At 48.3% G+C, this 13,756-nt stretch overlaps 1 protein-coding gene across 1 annotated transcript in view; it reads right to left on the reverse strand.

Annotated features, from left to right (window-relative positions):
- The window catches only part of slc10a7 (solute carrier family 10 member 7), an 87,628-nt gene that overhangs the window by 23,436 nt on the left and 50,436 nt on the right, over positions 1-13,756 (reverse strand). Inside the window, exons 7-10 of the mRNA XM_036551874.1 lie at positions 10,870-11,008; positions 9,920-10,031; positions 4,454-4,489; positions 807-890 (exon numbers count right to left, since the gene is read on the reverse strand). Coding sequence (XP_036407767.1) covers positions 807-890; positions 4,454-4,489; positions 9,920-10,031; positions 10,870-11,008 — 371 coding nt within the window. The remainder of the gene's footprint in view (positions 1-806; positions 891-4,453; positions 4,490-9,919; positions 10,032-10,869; positions 11,009-13,756) is intronic.

Here is a 13,756-nt window from a genome sequence, read left to right on the forward strand (position 1 = left end):
CCACACCACCGGAGCCTCTCACACACTCTGCCTTACGGCTGCTGCCCTGGGCTTACTATCGCTGCTGTGAGAGAGCTTCCTCATCGACGCCTCGCTTAGCCCAGAGAGGGAATTGTGGAAAAGAACATACAGATATGTATTTTTTAAAAGGTCTCAAGTTAGAGTAATTATGTTTTAACCGCAATGAATGTTGACAAAGAGGAGCGTTAAGTGAAATCTTAGACCAGCTACTGCAGAGAGATAGGTTTCCCCAGTTCAACTCTGGAGCGTCCTCCTCTTTTAAACAACGCGAGTGCATTTCGGTTGAAAATGAAATGCAGTGGGGGGCGGGAGGGGGAGGTGGTGGGGTTGTGCTGTGCCTATCATAACGGCTCAGTTCAGTGATATTGAAGGTGCTCGTTTTGTACCGAAATATACCCCTGGTGAGGAGTATTTGGGGCAGGGTCTTAGCTTTCTGTGTGGTGTAGAGGGGAGGAAAGCTAGCCTTCAGGATGGCCGAAGACCTACACAATCTCCCCTTCATGTAAATTATATTCCTTTAAAACAATGGCACATTCCTAGGCTTGCTGGAGGCAAGTTTCACACAAATATTTCAGTTAATTGTGTATGCATCTCTGAGGTTTGGTGATCAATCCCGGATTTGTAAACTATAAATAAATAATGAGTATATGACAGCTACTGAGACATGACCGAGCCCAAATCTGTGAGCATCCAAAGCCCACATCCTGGTCGGCATGTTAGGGTCGTCAGGGGCGGGGCTGCTGAGGGGCGGGGTTGTGGAGGGGCGGGGCAGGGCGAGGCCTCACCTGGCCGACGATGAGAGGAACCACCACCGTCATGAAGAGCTGGGAGAAGATGGAGCGGAAGGGCACTGAGGACGAGGAGCCCAACTGCGGGAGAGACACACACACACAACTGCTTAAAACAGTCCCACACACCTGCACTCAACACATGATACTCTCTCACACACACACACACACACACACACACACACACACACAAGCAACTGCTTAAAACAGTCCCACACACCTGCACTCAACACATGATACTCTCTCACACACACACACACACATGCACACACGCACACACACACACACACACACCACAACATCACCCCCATACAGACATCACCGTCAAATTCAAAATTTCCTTCTCTCCCTCTCTCTCTCTTTCTCTCTCCCACACACACACACACACACGCGCGCACACACACGCACACACACAACATCACCCCCATACTATACCACTCATTATTCAACCATACAGACATCACCGTCAAATTCAAAATTTCCTTCTTTCTCTCTCTCTCTTTCTCTCTCTCTCCCACACACACACACATGCACGCACACACACACACCACAACATCACCCCCATATTATACCACTCATTATTCACCCATACAGACATCACCGTCAAATTCAAAATTTCCTTCTCTTTCTCTCTCTCTCCCACACACACATCTCAATTCACGAAACACACACAATCCATCACATTCCATTCCCCCCCCCACACATCCCCTTCCTCCTCCTCCTGTACATTCAAAGCGATGGGTAAACAGGACTCTAATCTGAACTGTCAAACTGCATCTACACTAATAAGAGAGCTCCCAAGAGCTCCCTCTCACACGTGAACGCAAACAGAATACAAGGCAGCAAACAACACACACAACTGCAACATGCTACCGTAACAATTTGCGTCCATTAACTGGTTGTTCTACTTGAATTGATCCCGAATTTTCCTTCTAAATGTTCCAGTGCTGACTGCAGGCTGGAAGGATGGGGTGGAGGCTAGCTGCATGCCCTCTAAATGGGGGCTTCAACAGCACTGCTCCATTCTATCTTTCAGTCCGGCTCAGAACGGACCAAATCAACCTGCATTACGGCCACGTCTAACACCGCTCACTGGGGTTCAGGGAAACAATATCCGTTCAAATGGACCTCATTTAATTAGTGTGTTTTAGGATTCAGGTACAGTAAAAACCTACTTTTATCAGGAATATAAGAAGATGGGAAAAATGGTATGCTCTTTTATTTAAGTCCTAATTTGAAATATTGTGGTCAGGAGAACTACGGTGACAAAGCCTGTGCTCTGTGGAAACCCAGGTTAACACCAAAATGTAAACAATACACAATGTTTACGCTTACACAACGTGTAAAAGAGTCACAGACGGACGTGTAAAAGAGGGGAAACTGACAAATATGTAAGGAGGAATAAAGCCAAAGAGAATTGCTGCAAAGAGACTGCTGAGCGTGTAAGAAAGGACAACTGACAAATATGTAAGAGGAATAACGGCACGAGAGCGCAACTGATGACCACGTAAGTGGGGAGGGACTTACAATGTGCACCCAGATTTCACTGTGCAGAGGTACTCTGCGAGAGGCTAACGAGAAAGCGGCTAACAGCCTTCCGTCCCCATAAACAGGGCTGGGATTCACAGCTCACCTGTGGACAGCTTGTTCACCTCATAACACCTCCCCAGCATCCACAGCTAAGACTCCTCTGTTCCTGAAGGGAAGGAGTAGCAAAGATGTGGCTCTTTGTTGCCACAGCGCTTTCTTCCTTGATTTGGACTGACTCCCTGTTTATTTAAAGCCTGGCTTGATGGTGTGTGTGTGTGTGTGTGTGTGTGTGCAAAAAAAAAAACAGCATTGATCTTTCAGAGGGAGGGAAATTCAAGCACAAATAACCCTGTGCTCACTTGACCTTAGAGGGCACAGTAATGCGAATGCAGGTAAGGTCTAACCGCTGTGAACCAAATGGGTTCCTGATCTGGGTGCATTAAGCCAGTGTACTGTATGGGTGATGGGGAAAAAAAAAACTGTTCAGAGAAAGAATGAGACCTAATCCCAGGAAAGTGCTGACCCGAAAGCACAGCCGGTAATGACCGCCGGCGGAGTGGGGCTCTCGGGACGCAGAGACCAGGATCCATGCATCACCCTGACCACCGCCGCCGGCCCTCTCTCCATCCCCGGCCCCGCCCTCACGCCCCGCTCCTGTCGCTTGCCCCCGTCGCTTACCCCCCCAGCCGAGGCGGACACATAAAGCGAAGTGCCCGCATCCGTCAGGATGGGCCGGGACCCGTGCGCCGCTCTAGGGTGGGCTCTCGTGGTGACGGAGAGACCGGGTGATGCAGCTGTCCGCCGCTGTCCGCCAACGCGCGGGTCTGCTCGCCGGGCCCTGGCATGTGACAGCGGAGACCCGGCAGCCCTCAGCTGCACAGGGCCTGATCCTGGCATCCACCACTCGCTTCCCACAGCGTGTTAATAAAGTGCGTCAATAAAGCATGTGGGCCTACGTTGGGGAGCTGGCGGCGCGGCGTGACTCTGTGACTCTGACAGGGTGTCACCGAGGAGGGGGCTGAACGGCAGTGACAGGAGAACACCGTGTACAGGGAGCGCTGGCCACCCTGGGCCCGCTCAAGGTTCGAATGACACCACTGTCACCTCTGCTGGGACAGCCACTGCAGCCCCGCAGGACGGTCGAAATACCAACCCCCTTCAACAAGAAGGACAGTCGCTAAAAACAGTCTACTACACAGCGGGGACTGGAAAACAGGCAAGGAAAAAGGGGACAAAGAAGAATAAGAAGAACAGAGGAGGACAGCGAACAGCCATTTTGGCTAACGCTCCCATTGAATACATAATAACTTTGATAAGAAGGAGAGAAAGTGGCTGTTGTACAGCCGTGTACAATTGAGTAAACTTGAGTAATACCATTCCTTGTGGGCAAGTACAATCCGAGAGGTAACTAATTAGCAACGAGGCAGAATAATGAATACAACCCCATTAATCAAATGGTAATATATGTAAAAGAAGTGTTTTGGCCTTGGGAGAGACTGTGCAAGGTACAGTAAAAACCGAGATAAAATAACAATTCCTCCTCCTTTTATAGTCCTCTCAGAAAATGAAAAATACATATGTGTGTATTTTTTCCTTTTTATTCCACATAACTCTCTTTTTTAGTATAGCACTTCTAGAATAAGAAGCACACAAGCAGAAGTAGGTATATTTTTAATTAATGAATTGCCGTGACTACTTAGCGCGTAGCCTTATGGATAATTAATCGAGGGGTAAGTGTAAAAGCTAATATACCGCTAATATACTGCACGCCCCTTTCGTCGCAGGCCCCTGCCTCCTCGCTGTAATTAACGAGGCCTCCCTAATTAAAATGTAGAGCAATCAGGGAGGATGTTGGGATGACAAACTGAACTGTAATCAGGGAGTGATGTAAGTTGCAGATAGTCTGATGAAATGGCAGCAGATGGGGCCGATTCCGGGTGGTTGCGGCCCCGCGGGATCGGGAACGAGGCAGGGCGGTGAGGGTACAGTTTCTGGGAGAGGAGAGGCCTGGAGGCCACATGCGGGTGCTGTCGTTTGTAGAGCATTAACGCCGTCACACCCTGCCTGGTCTGCCAGTCACATGACACTGTACCCAAATGGAAAAGTGTACTTACAAACATGAGCAGCAGCAGCGGAGTCACAATTATCCCCTGAAAGACAAAAAAAAGAGACACACAGACATTAATACACAACCGTCACGCGTAATCTTCCATTTTGTCTGAGAGGAGCATTTAAAAAAAAGTGAAATAATTTTCATTTCAGATTTATATTCAGCGCAACATCAGCCGCGCCAACAAATAAACAAGGCCCACACAGGCTGGCAGAGCCTCCTGTTTAGCTCATATCTGATATTCAGCGGAGCGAAACCGTGCAGTCAATCTTTTGGTGTGAGCGCTCGGTGCCGTTCTTCGACTGCGAGCGCTCCTATCTAGGTCAGGGTTTGCGGAGGGAAGAGAAAGAGCCACGCACACCGGCGTAGCGTCGCGCCGAGAGGAGCCCGGTGAAAGCGTTTCGAGTGATCTCACTCTCGGGCTGCCACAACAATCCGAGCCGGCGACTGCTGATTCTCCACAGTCTCTCCTTTTGATACATTTGCACCTCTGGATCAGATGTATGCAGCTGCCGCTGATGGGGGGAAGGGGGGGGGTGAAATGGCTTTCCGGCGTCTTCAAAGAGCGCGAGAGAGAGCCGGCTGAGCGGAAACTGCAAATGCACCTCGTCCGAAGAGGCCGGCTCTGTCCGGCCCCGGCGCTGCGCTCAGAGAGAAAGAGCTGCCGTGAAGGAAATGATCTGTAACTGTGCGAAACTGGTGTCATTCAAATGGAAAGACTCCAATCTGCATCCTTCACCACTGGAAGCCTGTATGGAGCCATTTCAAAATGGATTTTATTTAGAAAGACTTCATCTGACTCAAAATCATTTAGGCCTGGTATGTGTGATAGGGCTGTGTGTTCTGGATGTGAGATTGCATAGGCTGGCATGCATACAGTTAAAGACTAGTACAGCTGCAGCATAAAATGGTAAACACTTTCCACTCACAGTAGTAGCTAACCTCTGTACCACTCTGGCAGATTAGCTGGCAGGACCAAGTGAAAAATCAATGCCCTTTCACAGTAGGGATGCAAACACAGCTGCCAGTGATCCAACCTTTGTTTAGGTATTTACTTTTTAAAATCCCTTGCCTCTTGATGAACCAATATTTAAGCGCTTCATCAGGTCCGCGTCAGCGGACACCACGTCGCAAGGGCTTCGTTGGATGGGAACCAGGTTTGCTCTGACGCCTGGGCAGGACAGCTGTAGGCTACACACTGCCAAGCACCAATGGAACAGGCTGAGCAAACAGCTGACATTAAGAGGCCTGAACGCTTGTGTTATTACAATGTAACGAACGCACTGTTGCTGTTATAACTGCAGTGCGTCTTCATAGATTACCCTACTAGGCGTAATTACAGAGGTATTAAGGCCTCTCCACACTCAAAGAGTCCCACTGTTCAAATGGAAGAAGGCACAACACATCCGTTTGGATGATTTTAGGACCGTATGTCAACCTCTGCTTGTCAAAGTAACCGTTAAAAGTAACAAGACCGTCATCCACGTTACCGAAAAATTGCTCCCCTAATGCACGGTTCAGCAACTTCAATACCGTTAACTATACAATTCTCCAAGAAAGCGTGGCTGTATTCTCAGTATTGTATCAGTATTTCGATGTCATGCGAGCACCACCCGGGGGAAGGGGGGTTGTGGGTAGTGCGTCAAAAAAAAAAAAAAAAAAAAAAAAAAAACACTTTCCGCAAAGCGACAGGAAACTTTACTATTCACAGCAAGGGAGAAGGCCTCCAATTTGAGAAAACAAAAGGAAGCGGCAGACTCTCCAGCTCGCCTCGCGGTTTCATTTCAACCTGACACTTTCCCTCCACTTAAAAGGAGGCAGCCTTCCGCATCTATTTGCCAATTCTATCTTATCAGGTGCGTTTAACACGTAACGAGGTTAATAACGCGTATCAAAGTAGCGCATTTGTCATGTAGCCTCGGCATACCTCCCTCCCTTACTTGGATATTTTTCCAGATCGCTGATTTTTTATTAATACGCTACGCGAAAGACAACTATTAAAATATCAAAGGTGTGTTTTCTCAAAGCCAGCCATCTGCTAATTTATAAGTAGTGTTCCTCCTCCTCTCATCAGAGCGTGCTTCAGATCGGCTTTATCGAGCCGTCGGTATTCGCCGTGTGGTCCTGTTTTCCATCTGGACGCTGGGGCCCCGTTCCGACGTTCAAACGAGCCGACACAGGTGCGTCTGACGGAGCCAATTTGAGGCGGCGTGACATGGCTTCCTCTCAAGACTCATCCTGTATTTTATTCGTTGAGCTTAGCTCTGACTATTGCACCGGGGTTACAGAGCGTAGCTTCCCGGGCTCACTTGAATGTGACTACCGAAATTACGAGCAGGGCAAAGGGCGTGTTTGTTGACTTGATGCGCCCGCTGCTTTCAGAAAGACCAGGTGTTAAAAATCTGTCAGGATTTTGCTGAGAAATAAATATCATCTGTCAGACGCCTGCTTTCAGAAATTTCATGTCATGCAGCAACGTATAACTCATCTCCATTAAGCCTATTCATGGCCAGTGGCAATGAGAAAAAAGCCATTTCCACTTACAGCCAGCTGTGGGTGAGGTGGACTTAAAAAACTCCAGGTACAGCTGGCTATCCGGCTCTCAGTGTAGCCAGGGCATGGCTACACTATGTTCAGCAGAAGTAGGATGTTGTGTTTACAGAGCCCAAGAAGGAGGAACTACAGAAAATTCAGTCAACAACTCATGGAATCTTTAGCAAATAGAAATATTTTTATGTAAAGCTGAACACATCCTACCAAATGGGGGTCATTGTTTGCCATGAGATAGGAAGGAAAAGGTTTCTTTTCTTAACACAGAGGACCTATTCTGCATTCTTAATGGCTAAAAGAGTAACCAGGAGCCATTTTAGCTATTTTTTACCAGCTGAGAGAGACAGCATGGAAAGGTATATATATCTTATGTCCTTCCATGCTAACTGCACCTAAAGACCATATATGAAAATATAAATTATTGAACCACGGAACCATGGAACCATGTCTGCTGGATCTAGTGGAAATAAACCATCAAACAGAGGTACCGTTATTTCCTGCCAAGTGTTACGGTTAAGGTAGGGTACCTCAACAAGAATTCAGTGATTTAAACAAATAATCACATAAAAAACGCGTACGCATGTACCAACTTCCAGAAAATCTTCCCCAAAAATACAACAGCGAGTCCTGCCGGTCCTAACCTGCGGATGGCGCACAAGTTTAGAATATTGTAATGCTGAGCATTTGATATTTTGGTGTATATAAATGACTACAAATGAGCCCACACTTTTCAGCTGAGAGAGCAACAATAACTGTATAATTGTTTTGTTACATCCCCCATTAGGGACCTATGATAATTTCATTTTAGCTAGAAACCCTACGTACTGTAATGAGCAAAGGTCATTGGAAATAGCATAATGATGGGATATTGAGGTACGTTAGGAGATGTAAGTGGGTGTTTTAGAGGACACAGCACTCCATGAGAAGTAACAAAATGGGATAAATAGGATAGGATTATTATTTATTATAAATAAATAGGATTATTGCCAAAGAGATGAACTGCAGAGACAAGCGCACAACTGTTCAGCAAAATTGGAGGTAACTGTGTTTAGTTTAGAAAAGTTGACGCTGTTGATCTGAGTGAGGACGTGTGCAACAATGAGTACTAGTGTGACTGGGTAGTTTGTCACCGTTAGATATATATTGTGTGTGGTTGTGTGTGTGTGTGTGTATGTGTGTGTGTACACAAACTACAGTTATTTTGATAGCCAGTAGATGGCATACTCTTCCATATTTCTCACTGTCACATCCCTTCTTTCAAATCACTGAAAACAGTGATTTTGTTGACATCACCATCCATTTTAAAACAAGTATCTTTCCTTATTTGAAGCAATTCTTCTAAAATCATTTCTTTTCGAGTTCATGGGCATCAAGCTAAAATGAGCTGAATGAGAAATGAGCACACAGATAATGAATACTATTTGATAAACGGGAAAATGAGGGAATTTAGTTATCAAGGCATTCAGGATGTCAAATATATGAGGATATCAACACATGCAGAGGATCTGGCTTCAACCACTGTGTCCTCATGCCACACTCCTACTTCAAACATGACACTCACCCAGAACCAACAGACCCCTATTCATTTTAGAAAGCAAAGCATTTGCACGATCATTATTTGTCCCGAAGGCTTTTTTAATATGAAAAACTGAATGTTATATTAGGGGTTTATGTAAGTGAAGTACACTTTAATTGCCACTTTGAGAGAGAATATGCTCTGCTATTATTCCTTGGGTACTACTGTCAAACTCGTGACATGGCTCTTATTAAGCCCCTCCACTAGATGGCGCTTTTGTCCTGCAGTATGAACTGGGACGTCTGACACAGTCCTCACAATGAGGAGGCACACGGTCCAGATGGCCATCCTTGCCTTTAATTCTGATCAATTTAACTAATGTGCACCATTGAATTAATGAGCACATTTTCATTTAACAGGTGACTTCTAATTTAATCATTTATTTATTATTATATGCTTACCCTTTAACCTTTATGCATTTATAAGACAATTGACATAATTTCCAGAATTCACTGTAGCTGCATTACTGTAAACAAGACATTTTTGCTGCATGTCAGTGTGAGGGTAACAAAACTGATATTGCATAATAACATTTAAAATCCAGATCAAAATCTGCAGCAAATTATTATAACCGTGTTCTCTAACTGTAGCAGACATAAGGCGACGGTTCATACACAGAGCAGGGGCCAGATACAGCGCAAAGACTGCATCGGCACAGTTTCCACTGAGCAGAGAGCTCTGCTAAATACAATCTGATGGCCTAACGGAGGGAGGCTGTTCATTTCGGCAAACAACGCGAGACTGAAACTCAATACAATACAAAACTCAACTTGGATCCGCGTTGGGGACTGAGCTCGGTCAGAAAGAATCAGACGAGAACCGCGAACGGAGAACCTGCGTGGCGCAGAGGTTAGAGCATCACCTGTAGATGCGCGTGAGCCTGTCGATCTCTGGCTCACACAGTTTCGAAGCTCACGAAGAGGGGGGCATAAAAACCTATGGCTCAAATGCGAAAGAAATGAGGTGACTGCTGAACCAATAAAAAGGCATTACATCGCATTGTCATCTAGCAGACAGAGCAACTTACAGTGCGACTTACAGTGGTTATAATTTTTACATGTCATCCATTTATACAGCTAGATATTTACTGAGGCTGTTATGGGTTGAGTACCTTGCCCAAGGGTACTGCAGCAGTGCCATGGCAGGGAATCGAACCAGTAACCTTCTGGAGCCCTGCTCCTTACCACTATGCTACACTGCCACCCCGTTATATTGAATTAATAATCCAGTGTAATCTAAAACCAATTGAAAAATATATATATACACACACCCTGTAAACTAGGAGTGAAGCTATCCAACAGAGACAGAGGCTGCTCTTCTGAGCGTGCCGGAGTGAGGCAGGGCCTCGAGGTGGCTTTGATTACAGCGCCGGGGTCGAATGGCGGAGTGCGGCGCGGCGCTCCTCACCCCGCCCCCCACGCCCGGAGCCGCGAAGTCGGCCGCCCGCGCCGGCCCCCTTTGAACCACGCCGGGTAATTATGCCCGCACACCACCGCCGGAGCGTGCCGCCACGAGACGTGCGACCGGTTGTGGCCGCCGGCGCCGCGCGGGGACGCAGAACCGGAGGAGGTTCTGCCCACCCGTCCACCCGGGCCGCGGCTTTAAGTCGGGGGTGATGAGGGGATTTGGGGACCATTAGCGGGAACATGGACACGCGGTTACGTGCGGCGCACCTCCCCGCACCCGCCCTCGCCCCCCGCGCCGCGGCCCATAAGCCTTTGTTGATGGATCAAATGGGAGACGGCGGATCAAACACGCAGAGGATTAAGGTATGATTCCTCTCAGGAGGAAAAGACAGGGTTGGGAAAAAAAACCCACAATCTTTTCTAAACGAAACGTCTTTTAAAAAAAAAAATCATTCACGAAAACCTTTCAGACTGGATCAGCTTGTCACTGACGCCTAGATTCAATCTCACAGCAGTGCGCTTAACTTGGTAACAAAATCAGCCTTTTTCATTACATACAACATTTTAGGACTCCAGCAGCCGCAGAAATTCAGGAAAAAATGTTGAGTAAGTAGCACAAAAATGCTACACTTGCTGGACTCCGTTATTCAAATTCAAGAACATAATGTATCGCGGCCAGACTGAACCTGAACCAGTCTTCTACCAGACAGAAAATATGAGATTTTTCAAATGGCGCTGCAGTAGACATGGGGCCAAGGTGATATATTAGTATGTATCAGTATTATGAGGCCCCCTGGTAACATATTTGTATTATTAGGCAGTGGCACTGACTGTGTGCTGGGAGAGCGCTGTGCTAACACTCCTGGTGTTCTGCGCTTGTTCACTCACGCTGCCCGGTAAAGAGCCCCACTAGGGGCTGCACCCTTCCCGAAAACCTCCACCTCTGCCGCAGGGGTGACCCTGGCAGGGTCCTCACCCTGCTCCCCCTCTATCCGAGGCTGTCTGCCCTGGGACGCCCCTCTCCCCCCTGCACGCGCACCTGAGGGGGGGTATTAGCGCTAATTGGCGGTAATGGACGGCAGGCTGGGGGAGGTGAACAGGCCGCTAACAGCCACTCGGCAGGAACGGGCCCGCGACCACCCTGCCCCCAGCTGCCCCCCCTCTGCCGCAGAGCCGTCGTCTCAGGGGGGACGCCTTCAGCCCCGTATCTACAGGAGAGAGGCCTCACTGCTCAAACTGCCACAGGTTCTAACTCAGTGTAAACTGAGAGAGTGGAAATAAATGAAGACAGATCAAGATTTTCCATTTCACCACGATGGAACTGCTGGAAGTTTATATACACATATGTGTATATTTATACATACACACACACAGCATGACTTCCAGCACCAAATAAAAGAAGCGTATCCATTCAAGTTAGCCTTTTCCTAACACACTCACCTACACACACACACACACACACACACACACACACACACACAGTCTGTTCGGAGAAAAAAATGATACATATTTTAATGCTGCGCCTCATTTAGAATCCTTACATTCGTCTCATTATCCTGTAATGGTCATCTCTATTCTGTCACAGAGCCACCGGCACATTAAAAGCGAGGCTGTGGGCAGCGTGTTACATGGCGGTTGCTGTGCCAAAGCCCAGGGGGCGGCCAGCTCCAGTCCTGGACGAGGCGCTTCACCTCAAACGCTCCCGCACATAAACAGATCGGTGCGGAACGCAGGAGGCAGAGTGCGCGCTCTGTAACGCCCCACGCGGGTTGAGCCAACCCGCAGAGCGCGTTCGTGAAGGGTGAGCGGTGGAAGAGTGGCAGTGTCGGCGATGCCTTTGCGATGGCACAGCGGAGACCGTGAGAGGAGCAGTGCGGACAGGAGGCCTGCCGCTCAGCTACAAGAGTCACGCCTTAGACAAACGTGACACGGTGAAGCACACCTGCGACAGAAAACAGGGCCGGCTCGCCCTCCCAGCACTTAACATGCGGGAGACTACTTGCTGATTAGCGCTCTTTAATAATGCACTCAACACATGCTTAGCATTGTTAACGCCCACGCATTCCTGTCTGAGGACCGGACCACGAGGATCCCACAGCCTCTCCTGCTGTACTCTGGAGTGGCACAGTGTACCTGCTCTATCAAAGGAAGCCAGGGACACGGAACATCTGACACGAGATTGCTCAAAAAGGCCGACTGAAATGCCTTTTGTATGGCTTTAAACATACGTGTAGGAAGTCATTACGGCAAGAGGAGCTGCTAAGTCATTAGGCATGTAATTTGACCCGCAGCGGTTTCCAGCGCGTGGTGTGATACTGCTGCGTGTGCGCGTTTCGGAGCTGACACGCCTGTTTTCGGAGGCGTCGTTAACCCCACGTTACAGGGCGCGGGCCCATCGCGGAGGGAAGCGTAGCGGGAAATGCTGCAGGCCCAGCCGGAGCGGTGCAGCCGCCATTTCCACACACGAGACAGACAGAGAGAGACAGAGAGAGAGAGTTCAAAGGTCAATTAATCAAAGGAGAGGACTGAGTAGAAGTTGAGATGTCAAGAGTTGCTATGGGAACAGAGGGCAGGAACTTCACTGCCCTGAGACTGGATGGAACTCCCGCCTCCGTGGCCCTGTCGAACCCTGTCTGCGTACCCTGTTTTCCAGCTAAAGCCTGATCACTCTGGCCGCATCAGCCATCCCGTACACTGTTAAAAATGGCCCGAGTACCCTATAACCCCAGCACCACACAGTACGGTCACCTAGGAATGAAAAAGTAGAAATGTACACAGTACTTGCATTACAGCAAATGTCATGCATCAAAAGAAAAAGAAACCAATGTAACACGAGGGGATGTACGCTACCTTGCTCGGCAACGATGGCAGTGAAGAAAGACTACATTTACATTTACATTTATTTATTTAGCAGGCGCTTTTATCCAAAGCGACTTACAAAAGTGCATACAGTAAGTATAGCGACACTACGGGGACAGGATGTGTACAGTTCCACAATGAGACAGTTCTCAGCTGAGAGCAAGGTCTGTTTGAGGACACAGTACTATCAGATTTGTACAATTACAGCCTATAGGGCCGTGTTTCCCAACCCTGCTCCTGGAGGCACACTGTCCTGCATATCTTCTATGTATCCTTCCTGCTTGACTAAATCAGGTGTGCTCAGCTAATCAAAAGTGCCACTGATGAGTTCAGTCAGGTAGGTAGAGCAGGGATAGATAGAAGATATGCAGGACGGTGTGCCTTCAGGAGCAGGGTTGGGAAACGCTGCTATAAGGCAACTAATACGATACACTACATTGTAAGCGGGCAACTATAGGACAACTAATACGATACACTACATTGAAAGACTACATTGACAACGATGAGGAAGAGGACGTGAAAGAAGGGTGTGAGCTCGGCAACTTCAGTTAATGACACCTCTAACGCCACCTCTCTTACAATCTCAGTGACACACCCGCATACCAGCGAGTGCCGGCCTCGCCCACTGCATGGACAGAGCCTCCGAAAGAATGATGTTCGAAAGCGAGAACGGACGCGGCAGCCAACGCAGAGGGCAGCCCCCCCAACCACCTCCAACCCCCCCCCGCGGCGTGTGCCCCCCCCCCCCCCCCCCCCCGAAACGCCACAGTCACAGTTTGAAACCGTGTAAACAGCCGGGGCGCGGGAGGCCCGGCGGTCCAGACAGAAGCAACGGATCTGAAAAAGTCAGGCGGAATCCATATTACATGTGTAGCGCGCCGTCTACTTGGGCTCAGGCCATCAATTATGGATAGAA

This window comes from Megalops cyprinoides, chromosome 18, assembly GCF_013368585.1.
Source record: "Megalops cyprinoides isolate fMegCyp1 chromosome 18, fMegCyp1.pri, whole genome shotgun sequence".
NCBI classification, from domain to species: Eukaryota; Metazoa; Chordata; class Actinopteri; order Elopiformes; family Megalopidae; genus Megalops; species Megalops cyprinoides.